The 19,283-nt window shown below is 41.6% G+C and overlaps 1 protein-coding gene across 1 annotated transcript in view; it reads left to right on the forward strand.

The window, feature by feature from the left end:
* The window catches only part of CNTNAP2 (contactin associated protein 2), a 1,951,553-nt gene that overhangs the window by 1,587,055 nt on the left and 345,215 nt on the right, over positions 1 to 19,283 (forward strand). Inside the window, exon 15 of the mRNA XM_041753355.1 lies at positions 5,489 to 5,616. Coding sequence (XP_041609289.1) covers positions 5,489 to 5,616 — 128 coding nt within the window. The remainder of the gene's footprint in view (positions 1 to 5,488; positions 5,617 to 19,283) is intronic.

Consider the following 19,283-nt stretch of genomic DNA (forward strand, 5'->3'; position numbering starts at 1 on the left):
CCATCACCAATAAAAACAATAGAACAGATCAATGAAACCAGGAGCTGGTTCTTTGAAAAAAAAAAAAAAAAACAATTAAACTGATAAACCTCTATCCAGACTTATCAAAAGAGAGAGAGAGAGAGAGAAAGTGGACTCAAATAAAATTACAAATGAGAGAGGAGAAATAATCAATACCACAGAAATACAAATAATTACGAGAGAATATTATGAAAAACTCTATGCCAACAAATTGGACACCCTGGAAGAAATGGATCAATTCCTAGAAACATATAAACTACCAAAACTAAAACAGGAAGAAACAGAAAATTTGACAGACCAATAACCAGCAAAGAAACTGAATCAGTAATCAAAACTCTCCTAGAAAACAAAAGTCCAGTGTCAGATGGCTTCCCATAGGAATTCTACCAAAAATTTGAAGTAGAATGAATACCCAATCTTCTCAAAGTATTCCAAAAAAAAATAGAAAAGGAAGGAAAACTTCCAAATTCATTCTATGAGGCCAGCATCACCCTGATACCAAAATGGATAAAGACACCACTAAAAAAGAGAACTACAGGCCAATAGCCCTGATGAACATGAATGCATACATTCTCAATAAAATACTAGCACACCAAATCCAACTATATACTTAAAAAATCATTCACCACAATCAAGCGGAATTTATTCCTAGGCTGCAAGGATGGTTGGTACTTGCCAATCAATCAACATGATAAATCACATTAATAATAGAAAGGATGAGAACCATATGATCATTTTGATAGATGCAGAAAAAGCATTTGACAAAGAACAATATCCATTCACGATAAAAAAAAAAACCCTCAACAAAATGGGTTTAGAAGGAACATACCTCAACATCACAAATGCCATATATGAAAAACCCACAACTAATATCATCCTCCATGGGGAAAAACTGAGAGCTTTTCCTCCATAGTCAGAAAAAAGACAGGATGTCCACTCTCACCACTTTTCTTACTCATAGTACTGGAAGTCTTAGCCATGACAATCAAACAACAAAAAGAAATAAAAGGAATCCACATTGGTAAGGAAGAAGTAAAACTTTCACTATTTGCAGGTGACCTGTGATACTCTATGTAGAAAAATCCAAAACCTGCTAGAACTGAAAAACGATTTCAGTAAAGTTGCAAGATACAAAATCAACATGCAGAAATCTGCTGCATTTCTATACACCAAAATGAAAGCAGCAGAAAGAGAAATTAAGGAATCTGTCCCAGTTACAATGGCAACAAAAACAATGAGACACCTGGGAATAAATCTAAGCAAAGAGGTAAAAGACCTGTACTCTGAAAACTATAAAACATTGATTAAAGAAAGTAAAGATGACACAAAGAAATGGAAAGGCGTTCTGTGCTCAAAGATTGGAAGAACAAATATTGTTAAAATGTCTCTACTACCCAAAGCAATCCGCTGATTTAATGCAATCCCAATCAAAATACTACCAGCATTTTTCACAGAACTAGAGCAAACAATCCTAAAATTCATGTGGAACCACAAAAGACCCTGAAAAGATGCTCAACGTCGCTCTCAGGGAAATACAAATCAAAACTACAATGAGATATCACCTCACACCTGTCAGAGTGGCTAAAATCAACAACACAGGAAACAACAGGTGTTTGCAGCAAGGGTATGGAAGAAGAGGAACCCTCTTGCACTGTTGAGGGGAATGCAAGCTGGTTCCACTCTGGAAAACAGTATAGTTTTCTCAAAAAAGTTAAAGACAGAACTGCCTTTCAATCCAGTAATTGCACTGTGAGATATTTACCCAAAAAATACGAGAACACTAATCCAAAGGGATACATGCACCCTGATATTTATAGCAACATTATATATAGTATCCAAATTATGGAAACAGCCCAAACAAGTGTCCATCAGCTGAAGAATGGATAAAGATGAGGTGATAAATATATATTTATGCAATGACATCTTACTCATACATAAAAGAGAATGAAATCTTGCCATTTGCAATGACATGGATAAAGCCAGGCAGTAGAATACAGAACTAAATAAGTCAGTCAGAGAAACACAAATACCATGTGATTTCACTTATATGTGGAATTTAAGAAAGAAAACAAGCAAAAGAATAAAAAATAGGAGGGATGGGAAGAGAGAAAGACCAAGCGAGATGCAGACTCTTAATTATAGAGAACAAACTGGTGGTTACCATTGGGGAAAGGGGTAGGGCAATGAGTGAAAGAGGTGATGGCGATAAAGGAGGGTACTTGTTGGGATGAGCACAGGGCAATGCGTGGAACTGTTGAATTACTATATTGTGCACCTGAAACTAATATAACACTGTATGTTGACCAAGTGGAATTAAAATTAAAAATTAACAAAAAAAGAAGAGAAAGTGGACTCTGCTATAAGATCACATCATAAACTCTTTACTAGTCACATCAGTTCATTGCCATCTATGAATTTGTTTTCACAACCAATTTGTTTCTAGCAGAGTCCATTGCCTTGTGAGTTTCACACAGAGTTGTTTGTGACCTTCAAATCTCTGGAGTCCTATTTATATCTCTGCTCAAAAATGAGGGGGTAGCTTTATCTTTTTTTTTTTTCTCAGCTGTTAATTTTTTTTCTGTTTTCTTGGTTTGATAAGGAATATCTTAGCATTGTAACTATTAGCTGATCTGAAGCCTCTGATAAACTTCAATATGCCATTAAAAACAGTGGTTGGGGATCCCTGGGTGGCTCAGCGGTTGAGCGCCTGCCTTCGGGCCCAGGGAGTGATCCCAGTTTGGGGATCGAGTCCCACGTTGGGCTCCCTGCATGGAGCCTGCTTCTCCCTCTGCCTGTGTCTCTGCCTCTCTCTGTCTCTCATGAATGAATTAATAAATAAAATCTTTAAAAAAAAAAACAGTGGTTAATTTGGGTACAGGGCAGTTCTAGATCTCTCTTTTACTTGGGATGTAGATGGAATAGGGGGTGCATGCAAATAAGACCTTATGGTTATCTTTGAATTGCAACCTAAAAATAACCTCAACATTTCTAGAGATTTAATTGTATCTAAAAAGGAACTCTATATTTATAAGATCATTACAAAGACTTACAAACTGAATCTCCAAGTTGGTAACCTGTGTAGATATACAAATTCTTTTAAGGTTACACACATTCAATAATGATTGGAATATTTCCAAACATCTGTTTTCAAGTTATTCTTAGATTAGCACAAATTTTGTTATAAAGTGGTTACTTTCTCACTCATCATAAATTAACCGACAATACCGAATATTGGCGAGGATGTTGAGCGTCCTGATACATGACTGCCTGGCATATAGTATGCTCAAGCAAAACATTAATTATTAACAAAGCTTAAATTCTCTCTTACTGTTAGATGAAATAAATTTTAGCTCAACTGTTTCTGTCCCCACCTCAGAGATATTCCCACGTCTCTTCCCTAACCCCACACTCTACTGTGGGGACAAGTTATGTGACAGTCCACCGTGATGGTAAGTGGAATGTTTGCTCAATAAATTCCCAAAGGAAATACGGATACTGATAATTTAGAGCAGGAGTTGGCAAACTTCTTCTATAAAGGGCCACATAATAAATATTTTAGGCTTCGAGGGCCATATGATCTCTGTCACAACTACTCAAGTCTGACATTATAGTGTAAAGCACCATAGACCATATGGTTAAAAAAAAAAAACAAAAAGTGGCTGCATTTCAATAAAATTTTATTTTTAAAATTAAAATATGGATGCTGACTTTGAATTTCACATAATTTTCACATGATGCAAAATATTATTCTGCTTTGGATTCTTTTCCACCTCTTTGAAATGCACAAATCATTCTTGGCTCATGGGTCATAAGAGAACAGGCAACAAGATGAATGGTTGTCAACACTTACTTTGCAGTCTCTTGATTTAGAGTCATGTAGTTCTAAGTGATGATGAATTTGTGGAGAAAATCAGCCTGAAATTCCAGTATATTGGTAAAAGGTGTTTTCATTTATTGCTACTTTAAGAAACACTACATATCAAGTTTAACGGCAAACACTCTTTTTCCTCTCTAATGTAATCTTAATTGATAGAAGTGCTAATAAAAGGAGTTGGGTTTGCAAAAAATTCCACGGAGATATTTGAGGCTGGATCATCAGTAGATACAGTGTTAATAAGAATCACAGTACTTTTCTGGGTGATCTTAGTTCTCACTTGATCAACACATTTCTAAAACAGAAACTTTTAGAAACTCAAGGGCAATGAAAAACTAAAGGAGTGTAAAAATACACTTGTTTGAGGCCCACTGGCTGAATTCTGACTCCTTCCTGGGTTTTCTGTGGGTCCTGACACATGAGGGAGTGCGTGTTCTCTGACATTCCAGAAGATCGGAGGGATAATAACTATTCCTAAGAGCATAGCATTTTAAAGACAAGCTTCCAAGTTGGTTCCCCTCGATTCTCTGGACTATTTGCCAAGAGATGTGAAAGACAAATCTTTAAGCTGACTGTTTAGTTGCCTCTCTCATTCTGCTATCATCCAAAGTCAGTTTTCTGTTATCGGCTGTATGTACAATTTCAAAATTGTTGTTTATATTCAGGCTGCACGGTGCAAAAAAAATCATACAAAAGGGTAAGTTTGTGGAATGACTTTATAATAATGTGTACCTCCCATCCAACCAGCCCCAAATTGAGGGGATTTCTCAACCACAGCCACACAAAAAGATGATGAGGGGGCAGGGATTTCTCTTAAGGTGAAGTGTGTGCTGCCCCATAACTCACGTTGGGCCTGTGCCTGAGAACACCTCCTAGATTTCTATGCTCCTCTTCCTTTATTTAGGGGTGGCCCCAGGGGAGAGTTAGGAGACCTGAAGAAACAAGAGAAGTATAGAATAAGCAAGAAAACCAATCCAAGTGGGCTTGAATTTTCATTCTTCATTATAGATGGAAATAGATACTTGGTGAGCATCTGCCCCGTGTTGGAAACTTCACATAAACTCTTTCAGTTGTTAAAATAAATAAGAAAAGAGGAAGGAACAAAAAGTGTCCCCTTTTCAGCAGGAAAGAAAACCAACTGCTTCAAAAACAATTAAGGAGATAAAGCTTTCTTTTTTTAAGTCAGGGTTTTGTCTCATATATTATCCAAGAGATCAGATTGATGTCATTGAACTTTTGATTCCTGACAACAGCAAACTGCACGCATGTTCAGTGTTTGATGTGTTTTCCAAGCAGCGTGGTAGTCCACTCCCACGCTGAAATAGGATGCAACGCATTGGTTGTGACTCCCTGGAAATATCAGGGTGTCAGTTCTGTTTTCCAGAAGGCATTGGAAAATGTTGCTTCTGAGTAATACACTGTGAGACCTCTTGATGGAAGAGAGAGGACAACTCTTTAACTGTGGTTCTACTCAGTGCGCCTCTGAGCATTTATTGGAATGTGGTCAATTACTAGACAATTGAAACAACTATCAGAAAAGACATGTTTCTAATTTAACGTCCTCATCCTTTTCTGTTTTTCCCTGTGATTCAGGAGGAAGGATGCTGGCTTCTTATCCTACAAAGATCACCTGCCAGTGAGCCAGGTGGTAGTTGGAGATACTGACCGTCAAGGCTCAGAAGCCAAACTGAGTGTGGGCCCTCTGCGCTGCCAAGGAGACAGTAAGTTTGCCCAGAAGCTGCGGCTTGCACTTTCTTATCAGTTTTAAATAGCGTTTCCCAGAAAATCAGAGGATGGCAGGAAACAGACTTGCTCTTCGTATCTCCTAAAGAAACACCATCCAATGAGAACAGAGCCAAATGAAGAGCTCGATAGGCCTTAATCCATACGGGAGGGCGGCAGCCTTGGAGTCTCCAATACAGGAGCCTAGTTTGGGCATAAAATGTGGATATCTATCTTCCTTGTAGATTCATATATAACAAGTTTGACTACCTAGGTTTATGGTGATATAAATAGCAATGCTAATAGAGTACAAGTGGCAGTCAACAGCTGTGATTCCACTGAGTGCTGCTGTTAATGCCATTAGCATGACTATTTATATCACCATAACTCAGTTTATGGTGATATAAATAGCAGCATTATGGCTTAATGTATCATTGTAAACTTGGATTATGGTCATATAAAGTTTGACATTATTGCGATCAAATTTCATCATCATCAGAGCTTGATGGTCCCCTGTAAGCCAAAGATGGTTTCTGTAACTCCGTCCTGCTTTCGGATTCAGCACCACGGAGAGGAATCTGGGGCTGCTGGCTTGGACTATGGGAGGTCAGGGAGTTAGAGTGATGATCCCGCCTAATTAGGGCACTATTAGGATTTTATGTTGTTTGATACCCTTCGGTGTGCTTTATGTGCAGTCGGAGGGAAACAGTGCCGGGTTGCTACGGGGATCCTGCAATGAGCATCTTGGGTGTCATTTCCCCTTGTCTGGTCTATGCACGTGATTTGGGCAACTCCCCCGGGGAGTTCTGTGCTTTTTGTGATTGTGTGCTAGGCATCAGGAGACCTAGATTCTGTTCCTTGAATAACTGGCTTTCCAGGAGACCTCAGGCAAACCCTTCCACTTTCTCGGCTGTGGTAATGAGAATACCACCTGCGTCCCAACTCCTCCTGGGGAGGCCATAAAGATTTTAGTGCCGGGATCTGGATTCCTCCTAGCAAAGCATTCTGTGTGACGGAATATTATTACCACTTCCATAAATCAAGGGAGAATTAGACCTACTCGATGTAATAAATTATTGCATCGACTCCAAGAGGTGTCCTAAGGAATGTAATGGTGCATGCTTAAATGTTTACTACTTAGCAAACTAGGGCTGCTGGCAATTAAACAAGGCAATGTTCCTGATACAAAAGAGAGATGGAGTTTGTGCTGATTTTTCCTTTTGGAGTTAGAGAAATGAAAATGTTACCTTTAAAATAGACGCTGGTCAAAGAGCTTTATCAAGCATTTACTGAACAATAATGCTTTATTTGTTGAGCCAGGCTTTGTAGGACTATGCAGTAAGAAATGTCATTCCAACTGCTTACGAAAAAGATATTGACACAAATTAGTAGTGATAAGGATGCATTTTTAAAAATATTTCGAGAGGTGGTTGTATGTTGGGATTGCTCTCAAGATAAGCAGGCTCTCCTGTGCTGTCTGATGAAAATCAACTTCATTATGCCATAATTATTCATTAATATATGAAGGTTCAATATTTCCTACTCGCCAATTCTAACTCTGGAGCTGGCTGTGAATTAAAGAAAGTCCCCTCCCCCCCCCCCATGAAATAGTTGATTAACTTGGCATAAAATTATAAAAATCCCACTTCAGCAAACTTTTGTTACCTCTCTAAAAGAGAAGAAAGGTTCCAGGCACGTTAAATAGTATACATAGGAGTGCGTTAACAGCTTACAGCTAATATTAGCTTGTGTCTCTTAATCAATAAATCAGTCTTCAGGAAGAATTTGTTACCTGTTTGCTATTTGTCTAGCAGTTTCCTAGATACGCTTGAGAAATAAGAAAAAGATGTTAAGCTACATTTTGAGAAACGCGCACAAAGAAGTATTGGAAAACAAAGTGTTTTAAAATACGAGATTAGATTTTGCGATATAAAATCAGTGCTACCGATGCTCCAGAAAGGGGTGGCATAGTGTATTCCAGGCAGACTTTTTGTTTAGAAAAAGAAATTAGGAAAAGTGCAGTGGTCAGCGTTCATTCACATTTCTTTTCCGAGGCTGTTGTTCTTCGAGACATCCTTAGGACCCGTTGATAAGACAAAGAGCTGTCGCATTCACTGGCACTGGATGAGCTCAGTGTTCCTACAGTACTGCAGCTTCAGAGAGACTCTTTTTTTATTTTTTATTTTTTATTTTTTATTGGTGTTCAATTTGCCAACATAGAGCATAACACCCAGTGCTCATCCCATCAAGTGCCCCCCTCAGTGCCCGTCCCCCAGTCACCCCACCCCCCACCCACCTCCCCTTCCACCACCCCTAGTTCGTTTCCCAGAGTTAGGAGCCTCTCATGTTCTGTCTCCCTTTCTGATATTTCCCACTCATTTCAGAGAGACTCTTAATCCGAATTTTGCCTGCCACTGCATAAAACAAAAGCACAGTCTATATTTAATCGCAATTACATGGAACACTTTTGTGTCAGAGAGACGGAAGTCTTCCCTTTTTTGCAGGCATCTGGGAACATCATACCTTGTACCTGAGTTGCCAGGTAGCAGTTTTGATGCCCACCTTTAAGAAAGCCAAGGCACAGCAATGAGATAGGGTTCTACATCGTGTCACTTTACAGTTTTTAATAGGTCTCATTTCCTCTGATACTTACAGCCTCCCCCATGAGGTGGGTAAGGTCAGATATTAGCCTTCCTGCTTACAAATGACAAAATATTTCTTTTAAAATGTCATCTACGCTACAGGTTTCTGTAGACCCTTGCAGCCTCTGGGAGGCTCCAGGAGGAAAGACAGAGCAGAGAATAGAAACAGCTTGCTCTGTGCAAGGCCAAGGTTGTTTCCCTGAGTCAGTTGATGATGAAATTAAGTCTTTTTTTTTTTTTTAATAGCCTTTTGGGTCTCATCCCACCCACCCACGTCCAGTTACCAAAATAGCATGGATGTCTCCAGGATTCAATTCTGATTGTTATAATTTAGGAAGGGGCATAGTGCATTTATCCTGTCATTTATAGAGATTAACCTACTTTGTATCATTTGCTGAAGTCTGTACAGAGCTACAGTTGAAAAACAAAAAAAAAAACAAATCTGCTGTTGGAAAATGTCTTTCTCTATCTGAGGAGTCGAGGGATGACAGCTTGGAAAGCTGTATCTTGAATTAGGTCCCCGTTCTATCACCCAGTCTTAGAGAATGACACAATTTTGGTAGGCTCTGACCAACCGTTTCGGTGGCTCCGGGTGATTTCATCATGCCTGCTGAGTTTCATTTTTACTTTGACTCCTCTGAACCCATAGACCCAGATAATCCAAAAGCTAAAGAAAATCAGTCGAAGTTCCACTCAGGTCTGCTGCATTTCCCATGGAGCGCTGAAAACGCTTATGCTCTTCGAGTTTAGTTTTCTGAGGTTGGTGGTGATGGTGGTTGATTTTTTTTTTCAGACATATTCAAATGGAAACCTCAAGTCGAAATAAAACTGCAAGTATGACTAGTGATGGGTGGTTAGCTAAGATAAAAAGTGCGGTGAAGTTACAAATCCCCTTCTTAAACCAGGCACACTCACCAAGGAAGAAACAAAAGAGCTGTTTAGAGGATCAGCCACTGGTAGGTAGAAACTGTTTGGGAAATATAAATAATAGTGAAAGGGAATAGAGGGGAAGGGAGAGGAAATGTGTGGGAAATATCAGAAAGGGAGACAGAACATGAAGACTCCTAACTCTGGGAAATGAACTAGGGGTGGTGGAAGGGGAGGTGGGCGGGGGGTGGGGGTGACTGGGTGACGGGCACTGAGGGGGGCACTTGATGGGATGAGCACTGGGTGTTATTCTGTATGTTGGCAAATTGAACACCAATAAAAATAAATGTATTATTAAAATAAAAAATAAAAGAATAAAAAAATGTAAATGCATAACCCTTCTTGCAGAGAGTTGCTGAACTTCTGTGGAATCGGTACAAAAGTAAAACATTTCAGGGTCTGGAGGTAGAAATCTTATTCGTAATATATACAGTGAATATAATTAATTTTAGAAATAAAGTGTGTGTTGGATGATTTCATTCTCAGCTTTACGAGCTAAAGATTTTCCATATCTTCTCTAGGGATTCAGGGACTTAAAAAAAAAATAATTAGGAGCAAGTTTGCTACAAAAGCAAGTGTTTTCAACACACGTGGGTAGAGACCATTCACGAAAACGTGTTTACTCTGGGACTTTTTCCCAGTCCATCCAGAAGCCCGCTCTGGCCTTAAGACAGGCCCGCAGAGCACTGGAGTCAGGCTGGATGTTTGAAATGCAAATTCAGCGTCTCAGAGGTGACTCAGAAGCCAAGAAGAAAAGGTTCCAGGAGCAACAAATCCCGGGCAGGAACACAAGAGGGCAGAGACAAAGCCAAGGGTGAAGGAAAGAAGACGTGATGGAGTTTCATGCAAACGATAGTGGACATCAGTTCCCCAAGAATGTAATCGAATGTGCCAGCGTCATACAAAGGCCACGTGCTCTTTACTGCAAGACTCTTACAAACCACAACCATAACCAGCCACTCCCTCACCAAGAAAGACAAGGCAGTGACTACATCCACGCCTTGTGTTGCTACAGATAGGACATTTCCAGTGGAAATGCAAATGAGTATCATTTTCTGGGGTTGTGCCCGGCACACGCCCAGGCCACACCATCTATCTCCCTGTGAGCATCAGGGTGAGGCACACTCTGTGCACAGAGGGTCCGGACAAGGAGAGAGGAACAGCGACTCACCTTGGCTCAGAAAGCCAAGTCTTGATTATGGGAAGGAAACCACTACTGTGGCCCCAGAGGGGAGTAGAGGGTTTGCTCATCCCCTTTTACTCTGCTGCTCTAGGTTTGGAAGAGATGAGGAAGGCAAAGGGCCCCGCATGCCCATTATAGACCAAGCGCTTTATATTTGTTTCTCGCTCAATTCTCCCAACATCCTGGATGAGGTGGGGCCTTTGTCTTGAGCGTACAAGTGAGCAAACAGACTTATGGGGTGATTTGCCAGGATGTTTCAGAGCTGGGGCCAGAAGGCCTATGTGATGCCATAGCAGATCCCAGGATGGATAACATGTGATCTTTCTCAGAAGACGCTCCACATCCATTTCCTTTCCCCATTTCTCCCCACAAAATGTAGCTGTGTACACTTACTTCAAGTACAGCAAAAAGCAAGCACGAAGAGTCACAGCGTACTCATGGTAGAAGACTCAGAGATCACACCATGCAGACCCCTCATGTTACAGACCAGGGAACCTGGGTCGAGGGAGGTTAAGTGACCGGCCCAGGGTCTCCCAGCGGGTTTATGGCAGAGCACGTTGAGACAGTTTGACATGAGCTTTCATCTTTAGTAACTCCCTGTGGCCAAGATGAATGTTGAGACCCAGAAAGGGAGCTGTGACCTGGAACTCTGACCTCAGGTCCCTGCCTCTCATCAGCTGAGCAGTGTAATAATGTGGTGCTGGCACTCTTACTCTCACCCCACTGTGAGACCAGCCATCTGGAAAGCCTGATCGAAAACCCGCAACCAGAGGGATGAAGAGTCAATGGCAGAAAGTTGGTAACTTTTGTGTTTTGCTTTATTTTTGCTTCTACCTTAGGTAGTTTTTTGGTTTGACAACAGAAGGCAGGAAGGAAAAAAAAAAAATTGAGAATGATGTGTAGAAATGATTAACCTCTGTTTTGTTCGTAATGTCCCAGCCTCTGCTGCTATGGCCATAGGCTGCTACCAGCTGAGAAGCAGGGGTAGCTCTAAGAACAAGCAGAAATAGTGAAATTTTCAGGATCAGAAAGTAGGCTGATTCCCATTAAAGGCATGAGCCCTCTAGGTGTATCTGAGAGCAGCTCCAATTACAAAGGCACCAGAGGAGGAAGAAGGAAGGTTTAACTTTGGTCTTCTGGACTCCAGAGTGGCTTTAAACAATTAGAAGAAGACAACCCCCTGAGAAGAATCAGCTCTTTAATACTATTTGGACATTCAGCTTGAGCCATAGACTCAGTTCAGAAATGGGAAGTAAAGTTAGTTACAGTTTGGGGGGGAAAAAAAGGTATTTCTATTTTACAATACATACAGTATTTGTGTGCGTATGACTTTCCCACCTGTCCTTTCAAATACAACTCCTGGGGATCCCTGGGTGGCGCAGCGGTTTGGGGCCTGCCTTTGGCCCAGGGCGCGATCCTGGAGACCCGGGATCGAATCCCACATCGGGCTCCCGGTGCATGGAGCCTGCTTCCCCCTTTGCCTATGTCTCTGCCTCTCTCTCTCTCTCTCTCTCTGTGACTATCATAAATAAAATTAAAAAAAAAATACAACTCCTGTTTGGAGGAATCCTCACATCCCATGGAGGGGATTTGTCTGGCTGAGTGAGTACTGCTGTATTTTTGTCCCCTCCCTCGGTGCCTGTCCCATCCCTAAATTTGACATTTTGCAGAAGTGACAGGACCTCGGATGTAGGAGGCACTTCGATCTGTAAATTTAATCCCCGCCGTTGGGTTCCTCTGCGGAACTTCCCAGGTGGTCTCTCTAAACCATTTGCAGAAGAGAGTTAGTTAGACTTGTTCTGGCTACCTGAAATTATGCCTGCAGTCCTGACACTAAGGGCTCAGAGTTAGTGAGCATGGACTTCACGGCCCCTCACAAGGCTGCCTTTACTTTGGACACGGGCCACAAGCCTGGGGGTTCCAGGTCACTCTGCTTCTCTGACCAACTGACTATAAACGAGGGGTTCCCACTATCTCCTCAGGATCAATAATGTGCTAGTGTGACTCAGAGAACCCAGGAAAGCACTAAATTTAAGATTAAAGTTGTACGATGAGGTTACAAGTTAAGACTAGCCAAATGGCAAGATCCACAGGGTGAAGTCTGGGAGGGTCCCAGATATGAAGCTCCCTCGTCCTCTCCTCGTGGACTGAGAACACATTACCCTCGCTTCACATCAACCAGAGTTTTTGGTGTCCAGGGTTCTTTTTTTTTTTTTTTTTTTTTAATTTAGGGCTGAGAAGCCATTAGGATTTTTTTTTTTTTTTTTTAATGATAGTCACACAGAGAGAGAGAGAGAGGGGCAGAGACACAGGCAGAGGGAGAAGCAGGCTCCATGCACCGGGAGCCTGACGTGGGATTCGATCCCAGGTCTCCAGGATCGCGCCCTGGGCCAAAGGCAGGTGCCAAACCACTGCACCACCCAGGGATCCCGGTGTCCAGGGTTCTTATTGGAGTTTCATATGTAGGCATGATGGAGCAAATCATCGGCCACGTAACTGAATTCAGTCTCCCGAGTCTCTTCCTTCTCCCTGGAGTTGGAGCTGACAGCTCCTGGCCCAAAGCCCCAGGCCTCAAATCCTTCAGTTGGTCTTTCTGGCAGAGCCACGCGCATCTAGAAACTATGTAGGACCCCACCACCACCAGTCAGCTCATTAGCATAAACCATCAGGGCCTACCACGAATAGCAGAGACTTTCCTATCACTCAGGAAATGTTAAGAGTCTAGAAACTCCATTCCAGGAATTTGGATGAAGACCAGATAAATTATGATCACACCGCAATCTGGCTTCTCTATTTGTTTGCATTATTAGTGCTCTCACCCCCAGCTGTGGGTGGGAACTTAGAGGTCTATATCCCAGGGCCAAGGAAAATGCCTGCCACATTGAGATGCACAAATATGTGTTCATTAAATGAGTATGAATGGTTAAATAACCTCAAAAGATTTAAATAAGCATTTCAGGCTAACAATGGAGGCAGTGCCACGAGGTACTTCATGATGAATTGCAGACTTGCACGGACGATAATTGCCATAGCGGTCCAGGAGAGGAGCTGTCACTCGATTTATATGCACAACTATTTTTAAACTCAGCAAGGTTTTTGCCCATTTATTCATCTTAACTAAATGAAAACTTTTATTCCTTTGCACCTTGAAAATCCCTTGAATCTGATGATTATCTTCAAATTAAGGATTAAAAAAAGGACTCTTTTTGCCACGTTTTCCTATTTTCTGTGGCATTCCTAAATTAAGATGCACATGAAGTATTAAATTTATAGAACTCATTGTTTAATCTAAATTAGATTAACCCCCCCGCCCCGGCCCTTCAGAGACCCAAGCAGACTGTTCCACACTTCTTGTTTATCCATGTCTCAAGGTTATTACTGACAAAATTACAATTAGTCAGTACTTCAGATCTATTGTTAGGGCGCAAAACTGGGAGCTATAAACTATCTCGCTCTGGCATAATTAAAACCATGTTCCAGTTCACCTGCTTTATGATACCTACTTGGCTTTTCCCAATCCCTACTACACGCAGGCCTTGGAAACTCGGAAACTTCATTGAAGAAAACTTAAAAAATCTCCTCGTCTTGAAGTTTGGTGACAGTTCTGAGGTAACCATCTTACTACGGTCATTGGGATAAAAAAAAATTGTACTGAACTATGGCAGGCATTGTGTAAGATCTGCATTACTGTCTTTAAAATAAATTAGTTCAAAATTCATCAGATATGTGCACCGAAAGCAGTGCGTCTGAATTCGTGTTCGCTTATTGGCATGTAGACTGCTCCATGACCTACGGGTATTGTCTCAAATTGAAAAGAAAAGGGGACCCCACGTCCCATACATCCATTTTATCTTCAAGCCAGCCCAAGAGTCAGTGGTCTTACAGTAAATGAATCCTTCAGGCTGCCTATAAGGGGGAAATAATCAGTTCCTAGACCAACGCTTAATTGGGAGTCTCTCTCAATCCTTAAGTGTGAATAGAAAAACCAGACTCAGCAAGGGTAGCTTAGTCTTTTGATGAAGGAAAGGTCATTTGCCCATTAAGATTTCTATCTGTGCCTCCTCTCTTCAGGGTTTTTCTTAACTTACTCGAGCTTTAGACAATGAAGTAGCTTGACAATTTTTTCTGTAATCCCTATGTCTGATGCTTTAAGGATTCCTTAATTCCATAATAGTAGATTATCCTAATCAATTTTGTTTCACAGCATTTAGGCCTTTAGAATTTAATACTATTACACTGAATAGGATGCAAATTGGGCTTGAACTTACAATATGGCCTGTTATTTAAGAGAACTATTTAACTGGTTTTCAGCAGATTTGTGACTAGACATGTATACCTCAAATATTCTGCTCTGAGTTTCCTTCCCATTATCATACCTGAGATAACAATGTGACTGAAACAAGAAATCAGGATTGTCACGGGATAACCTCATTTTCATTGGGTGCTTGGCTTACTCTTACCGTTTGACCAAAGATACTAAGTTAGCCCCAACTGCCTCAGTTTTCTGCATATAAAAACAACACAGAAAGCAAAAAGCTAGCACTTTTTGTCAAATAACCTAACACCTTGAAATTAAACTTGTGAAAAGGCAACTCGACCCGGGAATTAGAGCTGAGAAGATACTCTGATGCATTCTATTTCTTATGTATCTTTATTTATTTCTTACTTATATCTTTCAAGATAAAGTCTTCATCTTATTCCTTCAAGTTTACGTATGGAAAAATGCATCTGATATTGTTTGAATATAATTAGAATCCGATGCACCAAAATTAAGTTTGGTTGTTTCTCTGCCTGGAAAAATGACAATTTTTCTGGCTTATGCTTTTTGGGGCTGATGACCCCAAAAAGAAGTTGCTCTTTAGCATCTATAGGAAATAAGATGACGGCCCCAAGTATCATCTGTGATAAAGGAAACTTTACAGCTTCTCTTTGGGTTTAAGGAGAGAGAATGAGCTGTAGATTCTACTCTGGGCTATAAGTGGCCATGTCATATCTGAAACTGGTCACTTTTTGGCAAGTGGTATCCAGACTTTATCTTATGATGTTACAAAGAAGCAAATTATGTTTAATATGATAAGAGAAATCAACAGAAGTAGTTCAGTTTGGAACATTGATTCTGTGTAGCCACACCCAGCAGACTCGAAGGCAAAGGTGGGTGATGGTCCACTGAAGCAAAAAAAAAAAAAAGATCTGAGGTAGCAATTGAGACACAGTCTTGTTGGGAGAGTTTATGTACAGGAGTCCAGGAGGAGCAGAGTGGGCACAGCATTTGCTCTTGGGGTCTGTGAGGAGCAGGTTTTTATATATTATAGCAACTTAGGCTAACAAGTCTCCATGGCCCTTCCCCTCCTTGCTCAGACAGCATTCCCAGGAGGATCAAGGGCTGCCACCTGGACACTCTTCATCACAGGGGAGACACTCCAGGTTGGCCACTCGTAGGGCTCCAGATCTTGAACACAGAACAACATGTTCTTCTGCACATCCTGCTTGCCAGGAACTAGGAGAGAGGACCAGATCTCTTCGCATTTTCAAGAGGTGAACAGGGGCATTCAGTATGTGCTTGCACAAACTAGCTATCCAGCACGGTCCATACAGAGTCTGAGCACTTTTTTTTATTTTTGAGAAAACTCTGAAACTATTTTTCTAACTCTTCTTAGCCTACCTAACCTCCATAGTCAGGCCACCTCCCTACCTATTTATATCCTTTGCAAGGACCACCTATTAGAGAATCAAGAAAAAAGTGGATGACATTTATATTGAGGACAGAGTAATATAGTATCTATCTACCATTTCTGTTTCATACAGCTATTCCCTTCCTTCTGGTATTCTTACGCACATATATACACACATGCACACGCACACACACATGCATGCACACACATGCCCAAGTAAAAATGCTTACCCAGAGAATTTCACATTAATAGTTAATGCTTCTATAGTCACCTCAATCCTGAACCTGCTTTAACCCCATGTTAACCCTAACTAGGGGCCCAAGACTACTGGGATCAGTGTAGTTGGAGGATTTCTTTTTCCAGATGGAGAGGAAAACGAAACGAGATTAGAAGTCAGACCACATCTCTCCCATGCCCCTTGGAGACTGTGGACACAAGGGTTCACTGTAGGCAACTCCAAGAATGCTCTGTGTCTCCGCTGGTCTGGATCCCTCGCAGGCTTAAACCCATGGTTTAGGGCTTTGTCCTAAGGAGGAAAAAAAAATCGCCTTTTTCATTTAAAAGCTAAAACACTGAATTAATGATGAACGAATCCTTAATTCAGAACAATTCTATGTATGTGTGGTAAGAGAGTTCAATAATAAATTTGAGTCTGTGGCCTTTTGTGCTAGTGTTTTAATAATCAGTTCATGCTATTTCACCCAAAAAGCCATAAAGAAGATGAGCTCTTCTCTCCGAAAGCAGCTATCCACTGGGGGAGAAAGAGGTGCACTAAGGACCCAGGCCTTTGCTTTCCTTTGTTGGCCTGTTGCTTAGCATTCTAGAGTTGTGCCACCCAATGGTTTACTGTGATGATGGAAATGTTCTTTAACCTGTGTTGTTCATACTGTAGTCTCCAGACACAGGTGGCTACTGAGCGTTTGAAATGTGACTAGTGTGACCAAGGATCTGAATTTGTGACTTTACTCAATTTTAGTTAGCTAAAACCTAAAGAGCCGCACGTGGCTAGTGGCTGCCATACTGGACTGCATAGCTTTAGCTCAACAGTGAGGGGCCACTTTAGGAGGCCGGGAACCTGTCCCCACATGGAATTCAGTCTTACTTGTGGTTATTCAGAGTTGGCCTGCTCTGACCCTTCCTCGAGAAATAAGAGGTTAAAGATGAAGAAAGAGAAAAGGTGGGTTCTGCCTTGGGTAAGCCTGATGTCAGAAAGTACCTGGGATATGTGTCACTGGAAGATACATAGAACATTTTCTCAGCTGCTCCATAAAATTCTCCGTGTATCAGTCAGGAAGGTGGGGCAAAATATAACATGATTTTACGATGAGAGTTATCGTTTCATTAATGGATTCTACTCTTGGAATACTTTGCATAGCAGAGAGTGTTTAGAGGCTTACTTCATTGATTTCAATGTTTTCACATTTTATTTTAACCTTGAGTTATATTTTGAAATGCAGTGCACCCTCCACACCCTCCATTTTGCCTACTGACAAAAACCTAAAATTAAAATAATAGTATTTCAGAAAGAGATACGGTTGTGTTACCTCGACCACAACATTCTTTGCAAAATAAGATGGAAGCTTGTAAGTAATTCTCAGGTGTATGAACACCTGCCTGCAAAGGTCTTCATGCATCTTCACTAGAGCTGTACTTGACCAGTGGGTGGGATCTGCAGGGTACATGGGGTGTTCCACTCCCACCAGCTTTGCCATTCCACACCCCTTCCACCTCAGGATCTCAGGAGTGACCCATTCATTTCCCAACCCTTTTTGCTGCCACTCACAACCATGTCTCCTTCTTAGTGTACCAGTTAAATGTCATCATTTACAATTTAGAGACAAACACTGATTGTTCAAGGGAGGTAGTAGGAGAGAGTTGTATAGAACTCTAGCTCCTAAGCGGTAGTTTGAGCCACTTGAGGCAAGGTTGGGATGGGGAAGGTGAGTGCTGTAGGCCAAATGTTTGTGTCTCCCCAACATCCAAGTATTGAAATCCCAACCCCCGAAGTGATAGTATTAGAAGGTGGGGCCTTTGAGATGTGATCAGGTCATGAGGATGGAAAGGGATTAGTGCCTTTATAGAAGAGGCCCAAGAGAGCACCCTAGTTTCCTCTCCTGTGTTAGAACACAGTGAAAAATGCCAGTGAGGGAGCTCCTTAGAGATGCAGGATTTTATTAGGGGTAGTTTTGTGGGAAGTCCCTGCCCGGCATGGACCCAAATTCCAGACTCCCAGAAGGAAAGCAGGTGGGTGTTCAGCACAATTCCCATTATACCAAAAGATTAGGCACAGTAAGGCACTCGTTAGTTATTCAGCTAGCCTTGCTGGAATTTCAAGGAGAAACAGTCAGATCTGCTCTGTTAACTCTTTTCTGTATAGGAGTCCTCTCCCTTTTTTCTCCATCCATCAATACAAAGCTTCTCTAGCAAACCAGAGCTGCCCCTCACCTTTCTTCTCTGCTTCCCACCCCCTTCTCCTAGAGCACAATCCCATCTCTTCCCTCGACTTTCAAGAAGAATCCTTTTTTTTTTTTTAAAGATTTTGTTTATTTATTCATGAGAGACACAGTGATAGAAAGAGAGGCAGAGACACAGGCAGAGGGAGAAGCAGGCTCCATGCAGGGAGCCCGACGTGGGACTCGATCCCAGGACTCCAGGATCATGCCCTGAGCTTGAACAGGCACAAAACCGCTGAGCCACCCAGGGATCCCCTTCACAAAGAATCTTATCTCACATCCAGGTCTATGACTTCATACCTTGCTTCACTCCACTTCACCCCCTGATTTCTCCCTGCCTCAAACAGCCCCTTCCCAAAATCTTAAAACCAAAGAGAAGGAGAAGGTCAGAGATGGTGCTGTTTCCCCTTGAGTGGGTCATTTGTATCTAGTGACCTGGAGTTTCTGCGGCATCAGGTTCCTGAGCAGGACCAGCTAAGCAACTGACAAAGCCTGGTGCAAAATGAAAATGCAGGACCTCTTGTTAAGAAACTATTGGGAATTTCAGGACAATGGCAGTGGAACAGTAAATCAAGCATGAGGCCCTTCTAAACCCGTGTAGGTCACGCACCCACGTGTCTGAGGCCTGGGCAGAAGGCAGAGTCAAGCCCAGACTCTTGGCATCCTTGAGGTATAGCAGGCCTTCAGGAATGGACCTGCAAGCCTTGTTTCTCTAGTCAGTTTGAACCTCAAGGAACATTTGTATTCCTTGAAACCATGACGAAAGTTAAACCGATATGGGAAACCATT

Source organism: Vulpes lagopus, chromosome 4 (genome assembly GCF_018345385.1).
Source record: "Vulpes lagopus strain Blue_001 chromosome 4, ASM1834538v1, whole genome shotgun sequence".
Classification (NCBI taxonomy): domain Eukaryota; kingdom Metazoa; phylum Chordata; class Mammalia; order Carnivora; family Canidae; genus Vulpes; species Vulpes lagopus.